The following is a 19,301-nucleotide window of genomic DNA, read 5'->3' as shown; positions in this document are numbered from 1 at the left end:
GTGTCAGATAAAATCAGAAATGCTAAATTTAGGAGTTTTGTTTAGTGGAAATACAGTACTGCCAACAGCAAAACTGCACCTGAAATTTTGCTACCAGTTATAACCTAGCTTAGGGGGGGGGTTAAATGAATGACATTCCGCATTGCCCCTCCCTCTCTAATTCAAGCCCTGGAGTCTCAGAGACGTCGTCTGTCTTGGACCGAGAGGTGACCCGCCTGTCTTCAGGATTCTGCCCAATACACCCATAGCTACAGCTCAGCACTCAGACTGCGTTTACAAAACACGCCACCACAGGCTTCTCCTAGCACCAGAAACTCATCTTGCCAGCCAACAGGGTATGATGTAATGTCAGACGAGCTGACGTGTGCCCTTTCAGACCAGCACGAAACCTTCACTACATCGAAGCTGCAGACCCAGAGGAGATCTTACTCACCTGTGCACACCTTCTGTGGCTTTCACACCAGCCCAAAATTTCATTGTTCTGAAAGGAACCAGAAGAGAAAAAAAAGTAGTCAGTTATGAGCATTCAGCAAACCTTTTGGCCGTTATTTCTTTAAACATGTATTCCATTCCACATTTTGGAGGATCGAATTCTGAAGCCCTTTTATCAAGAGTAAACTCCCTGTAAAAAACAGACACTCAATAAGGGATTATAAAGTTAATCACTATGTGGACACTACGTGTCGGGAGTGATGTTTTTCGAGTGAGATGCTTAAGTGGACTGGGGTGGGAGGCCTCTAAGACAAACCAGGCTGCTGCTGTAAGTTGTGCTGGTAGACCTGCAGGAGGCGCTGTTCCTTCTGGACCAGAATTTCCAACCCCGTGCCTCAGTATAGCGACGGGGGACACTTTACGGTAGGAGCTGCTGGAGGACGTATTGGTATTGGAGGTGGTATTCAAAAAAAATTCAACACAAAAGTAGCAAAGCCACTGCTCTGGCTACAGTCAAGCCTGTTCCTGCACAGTCTGGCTGTCCTCCAGCTTAACCCGTGTCCACACCTAAAGAAGGCTCCACAAGCGAGTGTTTTCTCTCTTCTCTTCATTATACATGCATTCAAACGTAGGGCCAGATCAAATCTGAGCACCGTCCCATGTGCCTGTAAAGAAACACAAATCCCAACCACTGCTAGTCAAAGAGCATTCCTCTCTCGGCAACATCACGGGCCTTTTCAGGACTGCCTCCACCTACAGTATAATTCCAACGCTGAAGGAAATCATTTCAAGAATAATGGTGCCTGGGTGGGTTTTTTTTTACCTTAAGCCGCAGTAACATTCCACAGACACACCCTTCTTTTAAACCAGCAACGTTTCGCCAAAGCAAATTGGTCGGATCTCCCAGCGTCTTAAAGGTTTATCGCTTTTTTCGAGGAGTTAATTACAGTGCAGTAGCGGGAAGAGGGGATTGCGCTTGTCTCCTGGTGTCGGGCCTGATCTTCAGTGGAATGAGGAGGGTAACACCACGCCAGCAGATTACATCAGCTTTGCGGGAATCTTTGTCACTCTGCTGCCGGGAGAAAGAGAGTCGAGACAGCTCGGGATGCACAGCGCACCACTCAATCCAGCCCTGCTCGCTGGGGTTTTGGTGTAATTAGAGAAAAGCCGTGCTTGACAAAAGCTATCCTAAATCCACAGCCAGGGGGGAAATACTTTTTCGACTTTTAAAAGGCAGATTGAATAGTCCGGGTCTGTGTACGGCCTTTGAGCGAGAGGCATTAACTGAAGTGTATTGTTACTGACTTAACTTTGATGAAGAGACGCATTGTGTCAAAGCTTAAGGGCTCTTTCTCGTCGTCCTCCTGCAGGTTAGGATTTTGAGTGACAGGGTCGCCCACGTCAACGAAATCCCTCTCGCCTTCTCAGTGACAGGCGGAGCTAATAAAACCTGGAAATTTTCTTTCTCCTTGTTGTCTTCCGATAAACAGTTACAGAATGATTACAGGCAGGGTGGCAGCTTCCGCTGAGCTGAGCTGTGACGCTCCGTGCCCGAACACTACAGCTTTTGCGGGGATTCCTCACGCTTGAAGTGCGGTGCTGGACTGACATGGGCCGTATTTAGAAGACACTGATCAGCCACACATAGTTGTAAAGTGTCACGCACGTCTTCCAGGTTGCTCATTTAAAGAGTGACCGCACAGAGTTTCGACATTTCCAAGAAAGTGCTCCAAACTCAGTGACAGAATACAGAAAAAAGCGAACAGTCCACACGGGCGTTCTTATACCAGGGGCCCCCGGGAACCGACACGATGCGATTTTCTGGGTCTGATCAGCTACTAGCAATCAAACGAGCGGGTGACTTGCTCTCCTTTGTAACGGTTTGTTGGTTATCTGGATCTGAATTGTATTAAAAAGCGCGGTAGACAAAGCAAGGCAGAAAAACAATCATGAATAAAAGCAATCTGTTTCACGACAAAATGTCAAACTGCTTTCGTTGCTGCGTGCGAGCGTGTGCGTTCCGTTCTGTTAACACACACACACTCCGAATATAATTCATGGGAATTTCTCCTCTACTATGTGAACCATATACACAGGAAATCCTGACAGTTTTCATCAAAGAGATAGTATCTGGGGGAGCAGAACAGCTGAAGAGACGCTGGGGAGAGGGGACCGGGTCTTCTCTGCTAAACTGCATCAGCAATCACAAGGTGGTGTTTATGTCTCAGGCGGAGGCTGAAAACTGCTCCTGTCAGTCAGACGGTCTGCGCACCGCGGCCGCTTTGTTCCGGCTCGCTAACATGTGCAGACACTTAGGCAAAAATGTTTCATACAAAGAAAACTTGTTTTCGCCGGCAAATTAAATTCCCATGTATCTAAACACGCTTTATGGCACTTGACAGCAAAAATGTCGCATTAAATAGTACGGTCTCCCTCTCCCCCCCGGAGATGTGAGGGCGGTATCAGCGCTGGGAGATACAGAAGACTGGTCTCCAGGGAGCGGACTCAACAGTCTGTATTTTTCTAATCCCACCATTATCTTGATCAGTAAATGGGATAAGTTGATTGTAATGGTTTTTGCCTGGGTCTCTGAAGCGCCGGCGGGTGGCATTTTCAAACTTCCAGGCGGACATCAATCTTCCCGCTACAAATCGTCCCATCTGATCTGCCTCGCTGATGGGCGCGCAAATTTATTGCTGTTTGCGTTCTCAGTGGGTGTGTGTGCAGCGAGCGCCAATACAGATCAAGGGCGAGCGAGTGTGCTCTGCATGCATACCAGGTTTAATTGCCCAATTACATGTCAGATGTGAAGGCATGAAATTCTGGAAACGGGCTCCCCACCGGCCCATACACGCGATCTACAGAGAGAGATAACCCGAGCCTATCATTTTAAAGCGCCAAAAAAAATTAAGATAGATACCCGTAATAGAGACATCGTTTTTCATTAAAACGATATTCAACCCTTTCTCTTCGGGAATAACAGCGGCAGCTGATTCTTCTGAATAAACGTTTATCCCTATGGTGGCGTGTCTGAAGTAATGATTCCTGTGCATCACTAGACTGCGCTGTGCGGTTTACTTTTCACGTGCGGATACGGGAACTGAGAATCCTGTCCCAGCGCAAATTCTGAACAAGCAAATAGTGTAACATTAATACACGGCAACAAACCCCATACTTTATAATTCCCGAGGTTCAGGGTTAAAATAAAAAAAAAAATCATGAGGAAAAATATTCAAAATGCCCACTAAACAGAAATACGGCTGCAATACGGCAATAATATTTTATAAGATCTTCTGTACTCGGGGCTCGTATTTACTTCTAAAAAGTAACGATATAGACACAGGATTTTATCGCGTTAACACGCTCAATTCTTTGTTCTTATGCAAGTATTCGTCGTGACCGCTGGACAGTATTTGCTTTTCACAGAGAGGAGCCCTCTCTGTGGGTCCCGCTGTCGGATTTAGTTGTGTCAATCTGGACTGTCGCCTGCTTTCTCCTAGTTTCCCAGCGCCGCCTATATAGGCGAGTTTAACGACTAAAAAAAAAACAAAGCGAGGCGTGAAGTGATAGCAGAAACCAACTGGATTAATTAGGAAGGGAAGTAAGCGAAGGGTCGAGTACCACCCATTTCTACAATTCCGAATGACTCCCGGCTGCTAAATAGCTACAGTAGCGGCTCTGAGCTGCGTAAAGTGCACAAAGATCTGCTAAATTATGATGAGGCTTCCCCTCCAAAACAGAGGTACAGTCCTACTTCATTTGCAAAGATCGCACATGGCGAATTCGTGAATCAAGGTGTATTCCCCGGTGAAAAGAGAAGAGAAGAAACACGACGTTTCGGCTGTGGAGCCTCCTTCAGGTGTGTGACACCTGACACACCTTCAGACACACCTAAAGAAGGCTGCACGGCCGAAACGTCGTGTTTGTTTTCTTCTCTTTTCAGCAGGGAATACACCTTTACTTGTTCCTCTGCAGCCTACGCCTGCTGACGCAGCTCCCTGCTCGAATTCGTGATACTAAGAGCGGATCTTGTCAGATCCCAGAAGGCCAGCGAGGTTGGGCCTCGTCAGTACAGGGATGTCACCCAGTATGTGATTATAAAGTCGACTGCGGACACTGTGTTTTGGAGGTGATGCTTTTCAAATGGGATTCTTTATGCAGGTTGCTGCTGCACATGGTGTTGGTGGGCCATCAGGGGGCGCTTTTTCCTCTTGACCAGATTTCCAAACTAATGCCCCAGTATGTTGACCGTCCCGTTTTTAGTCCAGGTGACGTTCTTAATGCACCCTGTAGCGAAACGGCTTATAACGGGGAATTGAATTGCTTAAGGAATATTGTAATGAGCTCGAAATACGTTTCTGACTCAAACGGTTCAGACACAAGTATATACTTATAATGTACCCACAGAACATCCCATTCAAACCAATAAATATAAATCAGTAAGACAAGAATTCCCTGACGGCAGTACCATCTGCTTGACGGCAGCCCGTTCCGTTCACCACTTCTGATGCGTTTATCACGTCTTTCTCGCAGCGGGACCCATTAACACCGCCTCTTGCGAACAGCACGTTGCCCCAGCAGTTGATTTCCCAGTTGTGGCGACAGGAGTATACAGCTATATGTTAAATTAAAGTAGGTGCGGCCGCGATGCATTCGTTTCAAAACCGACTGTAAGGAAGAGCCCGCAAAGGATTGTGGTATGACGTCACGGCACCCGGTCTGCGTTGCTGGCTTGTGTTGGAAAAGTGGACCTCTGTGACTTCTAATGAATTCTGTTTCCTTAATTAATTGACGACGTACGCTGTTTGCCACAGGTGATGTATAACGGGGACCCTCTGTCCTCCAGCGTGGCGGCCTGGGACGCTGAGCTGTGGGAGGGGCCGTTCTGTTGAGCCGATGTTAAACTCGTCCTGAATACGTGACCACCGAAGGACCCAGTCGCTGGTCGTGACAGTGAGGGTGTTCACCCTGGTGTCCTGCCTCAGCTGCACCCCAGACTTGTGCAGACTAGCCTCGCTGCTCGCACCTCCGTTCCACTGGTGGGGAAACCAGGCTGTTCTCCTGTCCCACGTCACCCAGGGGAGTCCGAGATACGATCCCCTCCAAAAAGCAAAATAAATGAATGGGAATCCTTCCGGATGAAAATGCTGTATAGAACACAAGTTCCTATTCCATCTACTACAATATTCATGTATACATTCGGACAGGGATGAGAAAACAGACGAGACGTGGCTAGCAGCTTACTCGTTCCTGACTCCAGGCAGGGTTATATTAAGGGATAGCGATTTCCAGGGCTTGGTTTTCCACAGAATCAGAGGGCAAGAAGAGTAAGAGAGACTTCCGTTTTGCCGAGAAGCTCTGCTTGCAAAGACACCGGAGAGCCGTTCTTCAGGGGCAGCAAGACAGAGCCTGCAGGAACAGACCCGCATGAATGAACACCTGTAGCTCCTGCACACAGTGACCGCCCGTCAGCAGGGGAAGCAGGTTTCATATACCTACTCCTTCAGGTGTCTTCAGGGCGACCCGGGACACAGCCTTCCAGTCTTCCCTAAACCCCTCGGAGGAGGAGGAGGAGGAGGAAACGTTTGCTTTCTGTGTGCACTTAAATGACGGGGGAACTCTTTCTGTAGGACTCACACACTCACAGGCAGCACAGGGGAGATCAATCAGGGAACACCTCCTGAGAGATGCTGAATCTCCTGCACCATGGTGTAGCTGTGCTGCAGGTCAGTAAAGCCTGGAAAGGCTCATTAGAACTCATAGGAAACCATAGCAAAAGTAAGGAGAAGGTGATAAAGTCACCATAGCAATCTTATGGAATGGCAAGATTATTTAAATATATTTTTATATATGAAAAGGTCATTTGTCACCGGAAACGTGTTCCTGTACTTAAAAACTTTCTTCATCTCCTTCACCTCTGAAGGGAATCTACAGTATTCAGGAGCCGGTCTCTGCAGCCCGAGGTGTCAGACTGTTTCTCTAGCCCCTTTCTGCCTGTTTCTGTGAGACAGAGCTCTATCACCACCATAAAAGCTCCGGGCCAAGCTGCGGCTAATTCCTGTTTGAATTTTCCTGTGTAAACTCTGGCCTATGCTTGTTCATTTACAGTGCTACAAAACACAGAAATAACAGCTCCACATTGTTTGTGGCCTTTCTCTTCCAGTAAACATTCATTGCTACATAATAGTCTCTTGCGGATTTTTATGACTTCTGTCTGTGTCAGCAACTAAAACATTTATTGGGACAGGAAAAAAAGCCTTTAAAGTTCTCCAGGGTTCTGACTGTGCAACCGCTTGTGCTTATTAAGAGCTAATTAGTTTTTAGCTCTTAATGTGTTCCCTTGCGGGATTAGTACCCTGGGCTGTTTAATGCACAGCACTGTGTGACTGCAGCCTAATGTCAGTCACCCTCATTAGATTTTCTCTGTATTTTGACTTAAATGATTTTTCTCCTGTTGAAGCTCTTACAGATGAAATTTTTAATGGTTATGCATTCAGACAACACACAATTAGTGCGATTTTAATTGCTCCAGGGATGGTATTGTTCCACGCTCTAGTACAGTCACATTTTTATTTAATTCTACTGTGTGGTATCTGAACAATGGCAGATGAAAATGTTTCATGTCTTAAAACGTCACTTTGTCCTTTTGATCATTTGGAAAATGTTACAGAAAAAGCAGACAAAACTATACATTTTTGCAATATGACTCACACCCTTTGTTCTGGTGTACAGTAACTGGAACAAACTGCAATACGTTCGAACAGACTGAGTTTCTATCAATAAATGGGGCATGGGTTAGTATATGTTTTTGTTTTAAAAAGAGAAAATGACTTTTACAGGGATGAGTCCAGAACAACAGCCAAACGCAAAAATGCAGGGAGTTGAGCAGTGTCCTTCAGTACCGGGGAAGGAGCGAGTCTTTTTTTGCAATATCAGATTCATCACATTCCCTGACACACAGTGGCTCAAAGTTAAGCTCTTCCATCTGTCTGTAAGTAAAATCTTTTATTAGATGAAAGCGCTTTCCCAGTGCGACCCCAATTCCTCACTCTCTGACACAACCTGCCGGTCTGCAGGTGTGGGAGGACTGGAGCTGACAGGTTCTTAATGGGCCCTTTGTTAATATATGAAGTCACCGCTGTGGAACTGGCTGGCTAATGGTTCTCTGCGCACTTCCTCAGTGTATCATGTTATCAGGGAAGGCAGGGTGAAGTCTCTTCTGGGGAGCACGCTCTCCTCAGAGTGCTTCGTGTGCTCTTGCCCGGTCCCGGGTGAGAGGAACTGCGGCCTGACAGAGCCCCGTCCTCGTGGAACCGGACTGGCGGCCGGGCCAGACGTGGTGCTCTTGCCATCTCCTCTTTTCCCAGGGCGAGAGAGCAGGGAGTTCTCTCTCTGGACACGCGGAGAGATGAGGAAGGCGGACCTCCCTGGCGACTCCGAGAGCCCCACTCTTTCAGCTCCGGCGCTCGCCTGACCTTGCTGGCACCTCAAAGCACCACAGCCTCCACTTTTATGACATATCGAATCTCAGTGAGCTCGGGAAGAAGGGGCAGCTTTGGCATTGTTACAGCCTATCCTTGGAGCCTGCTATATCTTTGAAGAACACTCCAAAAGCTTATGATGTGTCTTATGAGGGGAGGAACAATGACTTCATTCTGCTTAGCGAGACTGACACACCAGCACGGACAGGGCCTTTTCTTTTTCCTTCAAACCTAGGTGGGTGGAAAGTCACTGCAGAGGAGGTTAGGGGTGGGATTTTTTTAATTCTGTCTTTTCATTAATTTCAAACAGCTAAGCCACTTCAGCGTGTTCTCTTTCTGTTCTCTGCTTCCAGCCCTAGTCCCTGGGATTATTGGCTTTGCCTTTCTTCAGGGCGAGCGAAAGCAGTCTCCTGTGCCCCGTGCCTCACAGCCTGGCTAGGCTGGCTCAGATCACACACAGCCACTGTCGGGATGTTGCTGTACATCTGTAACCAGACCAGGTGTCTGCAACAGTTGTGCTTATTCAGGCATGATGACGAATGACGGAAGATGAGCACAACACTGCGTTGCTTATATTAGTAAACCTGGATCCCTTGATTACATTATGGCTGGTTAGGAAAGTCTCTGTTTACACAGCGGCAGATAAATCAAGCTCTCTTGACGGCTATGAGCCGAGTTCGGTTTTTTTTTCTTTGCTCCCCTGTAGGTTCTCCTAAAACAGCACTGCACACACGTCTTTCGATGAGCGAAACCCGAAACCAGCTGCGTGGGCTACCCAAGGAGTGAAAACAATAACTTCGTAATCAAGCTGCAATCTCTTTTAAACACCCGGGGGGGTCGTTAAATCAAGGTGAAGTGTGTTTTCATCCATGCTAGCCTAAAAAGGGAGCTGCGTTCCTCTGTGAGCTGCGTTGAGCAGATTCAGAAAACCAGAAACAAAACTCGTATGTCTTTAAAAAGACTACAAATAATGGTTCGTTGCTGTGAAAATGTGAAAATATCATTTACATTTACCTTCATCTCTTGTATTCACAGTCGGGGTAATGCAAGAGCTAGACTTTTCGACACACAAGGCGTTTATCGCTGCACAGAATGTGACCATTTGTATTGTGTTTCTTTGACCTGTATACATCATTTAACACCTGTTTGGAGCTGTACGAGGATTTATCACTGCAACCTGCGAGGCCCCTGTCCTCTTATCGGCATGGGGTCAGCAATTTCCATCAAGAGCTTAAATCAGTGCCCCCGCAGACACGTTGGAAACCGAGGAGAAAATTAGATCAGGGAAAATTTATTGTCTTCAGCTCTCAGAGCTCTGACTCCCCGTGGCCTCGACCTCTGAGCTGATCTTCGGGAGAACGGCCTGACAGCCGCCTGCCTCAGCGCAGGAGGACACGGAGGTCCCGGGCGGCGGAAGGACCACCGGACGGCACGGAGCTAAACCGCGGCGCCGCAGCAAACCAGAGGCTGGAGGCCCGTGGACTTGGACCGCAGACACAGACTTCCCACAAGCGGTTTCGCTCCTGAAACACCGGCGGAAACCGAATTACAGCGACCCGCCCCTCCGGCGCGGGGCTCCTCGAAGCTTAATTCGTCAAGGAAAGTGAGGAATCGTGCTGGCGGAATAATTTTTAAAAAGGCGCTTCAAAGGAGCCATAGACTACAAGGAGATTGTGGCAGACCTCTCTTTCGGAATATAAGAAAAAAAAAATCAATGTAGGTTAATCTTGAGAACCCGGACTCCGGGACCTCATCTGTGACACCGCCAGTAACACGTGTCGCTCTGCGAATGACCTGCTTCAGTCTGTGCCTTTATACCATTAATACGCTTTTAGCACATCTGTTGACAGAGACCAGACGCTTTCTACCGCTGGGCGACCTGTAACCATCTGACTACCTCACACATCAGTGGGTCTGAGCTCCATTTCCAATCCGTGGGAGCCCACCCTCATTAAAGACCCTCATTAAAGGTCCGCTGCCCAGGTGGGATGCGGAGAGGCCGGTCAGTGGAGCAGAGCCATGAGAACAGACGAAAAACCGCCGCAGTCAACCTCCGACTCCTCCAGTCCCGCGATTAGTTTAATGACTGTCCCACCCGCAATACTGGACACGCACGCCGTGGACCTCAGAACCAAAACACTCCGAAGGATGCCCCGAGAGCGCGCGCGCGCCCCGTAAAACACGCGTTTCAAGGTCAAGCCTCAGGTGTGGGCTCTCCCACGCCGGCGAGTTCGCCGTTGCAAAACATCCCGACTTTGTGGGTCTATATCTGTATCTGTGTTCAAATATTCAAACACTGGCGCCAGGGAAAGCCCGTTGTAAAAGTCTGTCGATGGACAGGAATGAGATCACTTTGAGAATGGTCTTGAGGGAGTCTGTTTCAGGGAGAGCGGGTCAAGAACAGCTACCCCTCTGTAGAGCTCCAGCAAGTCTCTCACAAAACAGATCAGAAAAAGATCTTTCACAGACCGCGCACAGTAGCCTTTTCGTCATCTTTACAACAGTCCACTTCTTACCGATATAAGAGAGCGGCAGACCAATTACCTGAACACCTGGGGGAAGGTCAATACGGACAGGGACAGGTCAGTGAAAGCTGAAAATCTGGAAGCCTGAGATATTACCCGATCGCTCCGGGTGCTGCTCAAGGAAGATGTGAGACACAGTATTAACTCCGCGCGCCGGGTATCGCAGTTTTCGCGTCTGGTTCTAGCACGGTGTGCTAGATGAATGCCTGCAGCTTCCCGGGGAGTCGGTTACGCGCATTTCGCGATCTCGGTTAACCAGCACTTCCTTCGCATCCCGGTGGGTCTCCCCCCGAGCTTACCTGCAGGTTCCTGAAGGACGCGGCGAGCTGCGTGATGTGAAGGGTCAGGCAGCGCGAGGTGCAGCGGGCGCTGTGGACCCCGTCCGGCGCCTCGCCGTCCTCAGCACCCGCCCTGCGGGCCAGGCAGCCCCCCAGCACGCAGCCCCCGAAGAAAAACAGGGTCACCCGGCACATCAGCATCCTGGACTGCAGATGGGGTCGGGGCTGGCTGCTTCGCTCTCGTCCTGTCTGCGCGTCCCGCTGCTGCGTCTTGCGAGTCCGCCCCCGGATTTGGCTGCGGGGCTCAGGTTAGCGCGGCGAGGCTGGGAAGCGCTGTTCCACGGCGGGGCTCCCCGGCGGACACTCCCCCTTGTCAGCACGCGTGAATAAAGAGCCTCTCTTTACAGGTCAAGTACGGTTGACCCCCCCCCAGTCGTAAAATAACACACGCAAAGGACACCGTTAGACAAATCGATGACAATTGTGACACTTCTCACAATCCGCAACCCCCCCCCCCCCACAAAAGAATTAGGAATTAGAAATTGGCAGCACACCCTGCATTTCTGCCACTCCAAACGTGATGAAGGCTTGTTTTCAGAAACGCCGGTATTAGATGGGAAATAACTATTTCTTTAAGCGAGAGAACTTCACCAGGATTAATACGCACCGCCGTTTCACGGATTTCTTTAACCGACACGCGTTTTTTTTTTAAGGAAATTGACGTTTGTTAGCACGTTTATCGCTAAGGTATTAGCAAAGACGGATAAAGGGGTCAGAATCCTTGTCACTGTATTTTCACTCCGCCCCACAGAAAATATGAACACTTGGAAAGCATCGCCGTTCAAGCCACCGATGTACAGTACAGAGCGAAACCAAAGGTTTTGAGTTTAGAAAGGGGTACATGTATACCACATAGAAGACAGCTGTCGACTTTCAAACATAAAAAAAACTAAGTGGGTCGAGAAAAAACAAACATTATTTGTCTTATTGCTGCTGTTCCTTTAGCTTCTAGCAACTTTAGGAGGATGTGGCTGAGACAAGACGCGTTTTCTGGCCCGTCCTTGGTTAAGGGTTACAGAGCTCTGGGGGTCTCATATAAGAAACACCTGGGTCAGACAGAAATGACTTGAGAGGAACTGGGAAGTCTAACAGCACCCATATACAGGTTCAGATAGCTGTCTTGGGCCTTCAGATGATTCTCCAGGCGGAGAGACCGCCCCCTCTCCCTCTCCCTCTCCCCCTGCACACCCTGGTGATGCCGCGGTTCACACGCCCAGTTTCAAAGGACGCCTTGCGGTCTCGGCGCTGATCGCTAAACCCCTGGCTCACACGGCGAGTCAGAGCGGCAGCGCCCGGGGCGAGAGCAGGGAAGCTGGAAACACAACCCGGTGCAGCCGATCAAGACCCTAATTGAATAAGGAACGTTTGCTTTACAAGGGGTTCCAGCGCCGCGATCGCAGTCCCCCCCCCCCCCCACCACCTCCCTGTCCGCCCCTTTCGGGCAAAGAAAAAATGTGCTTTGCATTGTCGGAGACCTCCGGCGGAGTCCCGAGCTGTTCGCAGTCCGCGCTGGTTTGCACACACAATACCTGCTGGTAGAACCGCTGGAGCCTCCGAACCGTCAGCCCCGGGCTTTTATTAAACCCGAATGTGAATACCTCTCCCATATTCAAAACAAAACAACAAAACAAAACCTTTTGGATTTAATAGGGGTGTTCCAGGCCTAAAATAATTCGAGTTGATGGCCTATCCGTTTTGTTTTTGTTTGTTTGTTTTTTTGCTTCAGGTAAAACCATCCTTATTGTTTCGAGATTTGTACTTTTCCCGATTCACACGTCTATTAAATTGAAATACGAAGGAGAACATTCGAGGGCAAAATAAGAGAGTAATGTACAATTAAAGTATTGTACACTATTATTATTATTAGTAGTAGTAGTAGTAGTAGTAGTCGGGGAAAGTTTCAGAAATACTGCCCTTTTTTCTTCATGACAATCATTGCGAACAGAGAGCTAATAGGACGTCTGATCACAAAATTCTTTATGGCATCGGCCTCCTCTGAGTTCCCAAAATCTTCTGGGCGTGTTTTCCGCAGTTTTATTGACAAAAGAAGGCAGAACCGATGGTATTTCAGAGGGACTTGGGAACTGGAGATTCTCGCAGCGCTCTCCAGACCGACGGGGGGCTCGGCTCTGACTGCGAGAGACAAGAGGCTGTTCTGCTTTGTTACTGTATCTTGTGTCATGGAACGCAGATTCTTCATAAATATGTTTCCAAATGTTTCACCAACTGTAACCACAAATCGTGTAACTGAAACCTGCGTCTAGTACCGGACACGCAGCGCTTTGACAGGGCGACCGGGCAGCTGTTCCGCGAGAGTTAAGATTACCTTCGCAGGAATGCGACAAGGAAAAAAAAATTGTTATTGAGCAAAAATCGCCCCTTCAAGAACATATTGTAATAGGACCTTCTCTGCTCGCTTTACTCCAACGCTGAACACGTAATAACAAATTGAAAATTGAATCACATTTCCATAGCGCCATTTTCACCCCCAAAAGATCTCAAAGCGCTTTACATACGGTGGGGTGGGGGGGACCCTTCATCAGCCGCTGAAGAGCAGCCCCCCCCCCACACAGTACAGCAGGTCAGGCGACGTGGCTTGACCAGTGGAATGGAGATCCGACTGTGCAAGCGCCGGGTGGGTTTTACAAAGGAGACACTGCTCTCACCAACAGTGCCAGACAGCAGGTTGGCACTCCTGCAGAGCCGTGCCTGCTCCAGGAAGATGACCAGCAGTGGTACAAAATCACAGCAAACAAACGTTCAAAGCAGACAGAGAGAAGACGAGTCGGACTCTGGTATCGACACGGCTCTTCCGGTGCGAATCTCAGTTTTGCAGGAATGATTATATATCATATATATTTATATACATTATATATAGCTTTGCTATTGGAAAACTCGCCTCAGCCGTCGCATATTTTGTTTTAACCCCGAACAAACAGACAAGCAGCTTATTTGAACAGTAAAAAGACCTACTGTAGGACTCAATTCACTTCAATTCAAGGTGCTTTATTAGCATGACCGATGGGTACAATCAGCGTTGCCAAAGCAAATAAAAATAATGAAATTCACATGAAACAAAACAAAAAATAAAAGTAAAGAAAAGAGAAAAAAATCTACAGACATATTACAGACATTTACAACAAAGACATATCATAAAATATTTACATGTACTGTAAACATATTGAGCAAGTCATATTGTCCGAGGACTCCCTCTCTCGGACAATATGACTTACTACAGCATTACAGACGTTTCCGTACCGGGTTCTGTGCTAAAAGGGAAAAGAAAAAATGATCTTCCATAATACCATCTCTCTCTGTAGAATAATTGGTATCTTCAAACCTTTTTTTCTTCATAATTTTTCATTTAATCCGCCGCACAAACCCGTGTAGCGATGCCAGTCAGCGCAGGGAAGAAAAACAGATGCGAGAAACGCGCTAGAAACGATCAAAGTGAAAAGAGAAGAAATGAAACACGACGTTTCGGCCGTGGAGCGTTCTTCAGGTGCGAAGCCTTCTTCTCCGCAACTGAAGAAGGCTCCACAGCCGAAACGTCGTGTTTCTTTACTTCTCTTTTTTTTTTTTTAGCAGGGAATAAACCTTAATGTGTCTTCGCAGCCTACCCACGCCGACGCAGCCCCCCTGCTTAGAAATGATCATGCTCATCGCATACAGAAATGAGGGGCTTTGCAAACGGGATCCGTTTTGAGTGGGGAAAAACCTCTGACTGTAAATATCACCTTCACAAATAACCCAGAACTGAAACCCCACAGTCTGTAGCGCAGGCGTGAGCAGGAGGCCCCGCGGCGGCCGGGTGTCCCGTACAGGCCGGTCCAGTCCGTCCGGTACAGGCTGTGTCCGGTCTCATCGCGACCCCCGCGTGATCACCCCTGACACGTCTGACAGGTGCCTGAGGTGAAGTTAAAGCCTAACCTGCCTCATGTTTGTCACCTAGTGCACAGTTAGATCTAACCTCGAAATCCGTCCGTGAACCAGTCTTTTTGAAAGTGTGCTCTTTCATAAGTCACTTGGGAGGACTTTGATCTTATTTGTCTTTATGGGCTTGGTTTTTTTTTTTTTTCTGTCTCGCTTATTCAGGATTAAAAATCTGTTGATCTGGCAGTTTTGAAGATTCTAAGTTGTTGTTTTCTGGGAGACGGGGATAAGGGGGGGGGAGCGGAGGCTTTGAACCACTTTTAATGTCTTTGGAGGACCTTAATCAGGAAAAAAAACTCAACGATTCGGTCTTAACATCGAGACACAGTGTCCCTTAAAGAATCAATACTGTAACGCAACGGGGGCTCCTGGCGGGCGCCCTTGCCGCATCAGGTCGGCCCCATCCCGACTGGAGGCTCGAACCCGGGACTTCCGCGTCTCTCTGCAGCGACCCAGCCCCGTGAGCTAAAGAGAGATCTCTTCCCAGCCCAGTAGCTGTAGTCCTGCTATCATAGGGAAGGGCGGTGACGTCACCTGCTCTGGTACGCCGGCTCTTACACAGTACCTGATGGCCGTAAGCGTTACACTCTCCCCCGCTTAAATCGCCGTCCCCGGCGAAGGGCTATCCCACCCCGCTTCTGACACCAATGTAACGCAACGGGGGCTCAGGCGGGCGCCCTTGCCGCATCAGGTCGGCCCCATCCCGACTGAGGCTCGAACCCGGGACTTCCGCGTCTCTCTGCAGCGACCCAGCCCCGTGAGCTAAAGAGAGATCTCTCTCCAGCCCAGTAGCTGTAGTCCTGCTATCATAGGGAAGGGCGGTGACGTCACCTGCTCTGGTACGCCGGCTCTTACACAGTACCTGATGGCCGTAAGCGTTACACTCTCCCCCGCTTAAATCGCCGTCCCCGGCGAAGGGCTATCCCACCCCGCTTCTGACACCAATGTAACGCAACGGGGGCTCAGGCGGGCGCCCTTGCCGCATCAGGTCGGCCCCATCCCGACTGAGGCTCGAACCCGGGACTTCCGCGTCTCTCTGCAGCGACCCAGCCCCGTGAGCTAAAGAGAGATCTCTCTCCAGCCCAGTAGCTGTAGTCCTGCTATCATAGGGAAGGGCGGTGACGTCACCTGCTCTGGTACGCCGGCTCTTACACAGTACCTGACGGCCGTAAGCGTTACACTCTCCCCCGCTTAAATCGCCGTCCCCGGCGAAGGGCTATCCCACCCCGCTTCTGACACCAATGTAACGCAACGGGGGCTCCTGGCGGGCGCCCTTGCCGCATCAGGTCGGCCCAAAGTATAGGTGGCTCGAACCCGGGACTTCCGCGTCTCTCTGCAGCGACCCAGCACCGTGAGCTAAAGAGAGATCTCTCTCCAGCCCAGTAGCTGTAGTCCTGCTATCATAGGGAAGGGCGGTGACGTCACCTGCTCTGGTACGCCGGCTCTTACACAGTACCTGACGGCCGTAAGCGTTACACTCTCCCCCGCTTAAATCGCCGTCCCCGGCGAAGGGCTATCCCATCCCACTTCTGACACCAATGTAACGCAACGGGGGCTCAGGCGGGCGCCCTTGCCGCATCTGGTCGGCCCCATCCCGACTGAGGCTCGAACCCGGGACTTCCGCGTCTCTCTGCAGCGACCCAGCACCGTGAGCTAAAGAGAGATCTCTTCCCAGCCCAGTAGCTGTAGTCCTGCTATCATAGGGAAGGGCGGTGACGTCACCTGCTCTGGTACGCCGGCTCTTACACAGTACCTGACGGCCGTAAGCGTTACACTCTCCCCCGCTTAAATCGCCGTCCCCGGCGAAGGGCTATCCCATCCCACTTCTGACACCAATGTAACGCAACGGGGGCTCAGGCGGGCGCCCTTGCCGCATCTGGTCGGCCCCATCCCGACTGAGGCTCGAACCCGGGACTTCCGCGTCTCTCTGCAGCGACCCAGCACCGTGAGCTAAAGAGAGATCTCTTCCCAGCCCAGTAGCTGTAGTCCTGCTATCATAGGGAAGGGCGGTGACGTCACCTGCTCTGGTACGCCGGCTCTTACACAGTACCTGACGGCCGTAAGCGTTACACTCTCCCCCGCTTAAATCGCCGTCCCCGGCGAAGGGCTATCCCACCCCGCTTCTGACACCAATGGAACGCAACGGGGGCTCAGGCGGGCGCCCTTGCCGCATCAGGTCGGCCCAAAGTATAGGTGGCTCGAACCCGGGACTTCCGCGTCTCTCTGCAGCGACCCAGCACCGTGAGCTAAAGAGAGATCTCTTCCCAGCCCAGTAGCTGTAGTCCTGCTATCATAGGGAAGGGCGGTGACGTCACCTGCTCTGGTACGCCGGCTCTTACACAGTACCTGACGGCCGTAAGCGTTACACTCTCCCCCGCTTAAATCGCCGTCCCCGGCGAAGGGCTATCCCATCCCACTTCTGACACCAATGGAACGCAACGGGGGCTCAGGCGGGCGCCCTTGCCGCATCAGGTCGGCCCAAAGTATAGGTGGCTCGAACCCGGGACTTCCGCGTCTCTCTGCAGCGACCCAGCACCGTGAGCTAAAGAGAGATCTCTTCCCAGCCCAGTAGCTGTAGTCCTGCTATCACTGGGAAAGGCGGTGACGTCACCTGCTCTGGTACGCCGGCTCTTACACAGTACCTGACGGCCGTAAGCGTTACACTCTCCCCCGCTTAAATCGCCGTCCCCGGCGAAGGGCTATCCCATCCCACTTCTGACACCAATGTAACGCAACGGGGGCTCAGGCGGGCGCCCTTGCCGCATCAGGTCGGCCCCATCCCGACTGGAGGCTCGAACCCGGGACTTCCGCGTCTCTCTGCAGCGACCCAGCACCGTGAGCTAAAGAGAGATCTCTCTCCAGCCCAGTAGCTGTAGTCCTGCTATCATAGGGAAGGGCGGTGACGTCACCTGCTCTGGTACGCCGGCTCTTACACAGTACCTGACGGCCGTAAGCGTTACACTCTCCCCCGCTTAAATCGCCGTCCCCGGCGAAGGGCTATCCCATCCCACTTCTGACACCAATGTAACGCAACGGGGGCTCAGGCGGGCGCCCTTGCCGCATCAGGTCGGCCCCATCCCGACTGAGGCTCGAACCCGGGACTTCCGCGTCTCTCTGCAGCGACCCAGCCCCGTGAGCTAAAGAGAGATCTCTTCCCAGCCCAGTAGCTGTAGTCCTGCTATCATAGGGAAGGGCGGTGACGTCACCTGCTCTGGTACGCCGGCTCTTACACAGTACCTGACGGCCGTAAGCGTTACACTCTCCCCCGCTTAAATCGCCGTCCCCGGCGAAGGGCTATCCCATCCCACTTCTGACACCAATGTAACGCAACGGGGGCTCAGGCGGGCGCCCTTGCCGCATCTGGTCGGCCCCATCCCGACTGAGGCTCGAACCCGGGACTTCCGCGTCTCTCTGCAGCGACCCAGCCCCGTGAGCTAAAGAGAGATCTCTTCCCAGCCCAGTAGCTGTAGTCCTGCTATCATAGGGAAGGGCGGTGACGTCACCTGCTCTGGTACGCCGGCTCTTACACAGTACCTGACGGCCGTAAGCGTTACACTCTCCCCCGCTTAAATCGCCGTCCCCGGCGAAGGGCTATCCCATCCCACTTCTGACACCAATGTAACGCAACGGGGGCTCAGGCGGGCGCCCTTGCCGCATCAGGTCGGCCCCATCCCGACTGGAGGCTCGAACCCGGGACTTCCGCGTCTCTCTGCAGCGACCCAGCCCCGTGAGCTAAAGAGAGATCTCTTCCCAGCCCAGTAGCTGTAGTCCTGCTATCACAGGGAAGGGCGGTGACGTCACCTGCTCTGGTACGCCGGCTCTTACACAGTACCTGTCGGCCGTAAGCGTTACACTCTCCCCCGCTTAAATCGCCGTCCCCGGCGAAGGGCTATCCCACCCCGCTTCTGACACCAATGGAACGCAACGGGGGCTCAGGCGGGCGCCCTTGCCGCATCAGGTCGGCCCAAAGTATAGGAGGCTCGAACCCGGGACTTCCGCGTCTCTCTGCAGCGACCCAGCACCGTGAGCTAAAGAGAGATCTCTCTCCAGCCCAGTAGCTGTAGTCCTGCTATCATAGGGAAGGGCGGTGACGTCACCTGCTCTGGTACGCCGGCTCTTACACAGTACCTGACGGCCGTAAGCGTTACACTCTCCCCCGCTTAAATCGCCGTCCCCGGCGAAGGGCTATCCCACCCCGCTTCTGACACCAATGGAACGCAACGGGGGCTCAGGCGGGCGCCCTTGCCGCATCAGGTCGGCCCAAAGTATAGGTGGCTCGAACCCGGGACTTCCGCGTCTCTCTGCAGCGACCCAGCACCGTGAGCTAAAGAGAGATCTCTTCCCAGCCCAGTAGCTGTAGTCCTGCTATCATAGGGAAGGGCGGTGACGTCACCTGCTCTGGTACGCCGGCTCTTACACAGTACCTGACGGCCGTAAGCGTTACACTCTCCCCCGCTTAAATCGCCGTCCCCGGCGAAGGGCTATCCCACCCCGCTTCTGACACCAATGGAACGCAACGGGGGCTCAGGCGGGCGCCCTTGCCGCATCAGGTCGGCCCCATCCCGACTGAGGCTCGAACCCGGGACTTCCGC

General features: G+C 51.2%; 1 protein-coding gene across 1 annotated transcript in view; it reads right to left on the bottom strand.

Annotated features, from left to right (window-relative positions):
- anos1b (anosmin 1b) overlaps nt 1–11,009 on the bottom strand; it is a 44,343-nt gene extending 33,334 nt beyond the window's left edge. Inside the window, exons 1-2 of the mRNA XM_088913675.1 lie at nt 10,738–11,009; nt 434–481 (exon numbers count right to left, since the gene is read on the bottom strand). Of these exons, the coding sequence (XP_088769801.1) occupies nt 434–481; nt 10,738–10,917 (228 nt within the window). The 5' untranslated portion in view covers nt 10,918–11,009. The remainder of the gene's footprint in view (nt 1–433; nt 482–10,737) is intronic.
- Nucleotides 11,010–19,301: the final 8,292 nt, after the last annotated feature.

The sequence above is a fragment of the Atractosteus spatula genome, chromosome 4, assembly GCF_055471065.1.
Source record: "Atractosteus spatula isolate fAtrSpa1 chromosome 4, fAtrSpa1.hap1, whole genome shotgun sequence".
Classification (NCBI taxonomy): Eukaryota; Metazoa; Chordata; class Actinopteri; order Semionotiformes; family Lepisosteidae; genus Atractosteus; species Atractosteus spatula.
The sequence above is the reverse complement of the archived record's forward strand: the minus strand, read 5'-3'. Positions and strand labels throughout refer to the sequence as shown.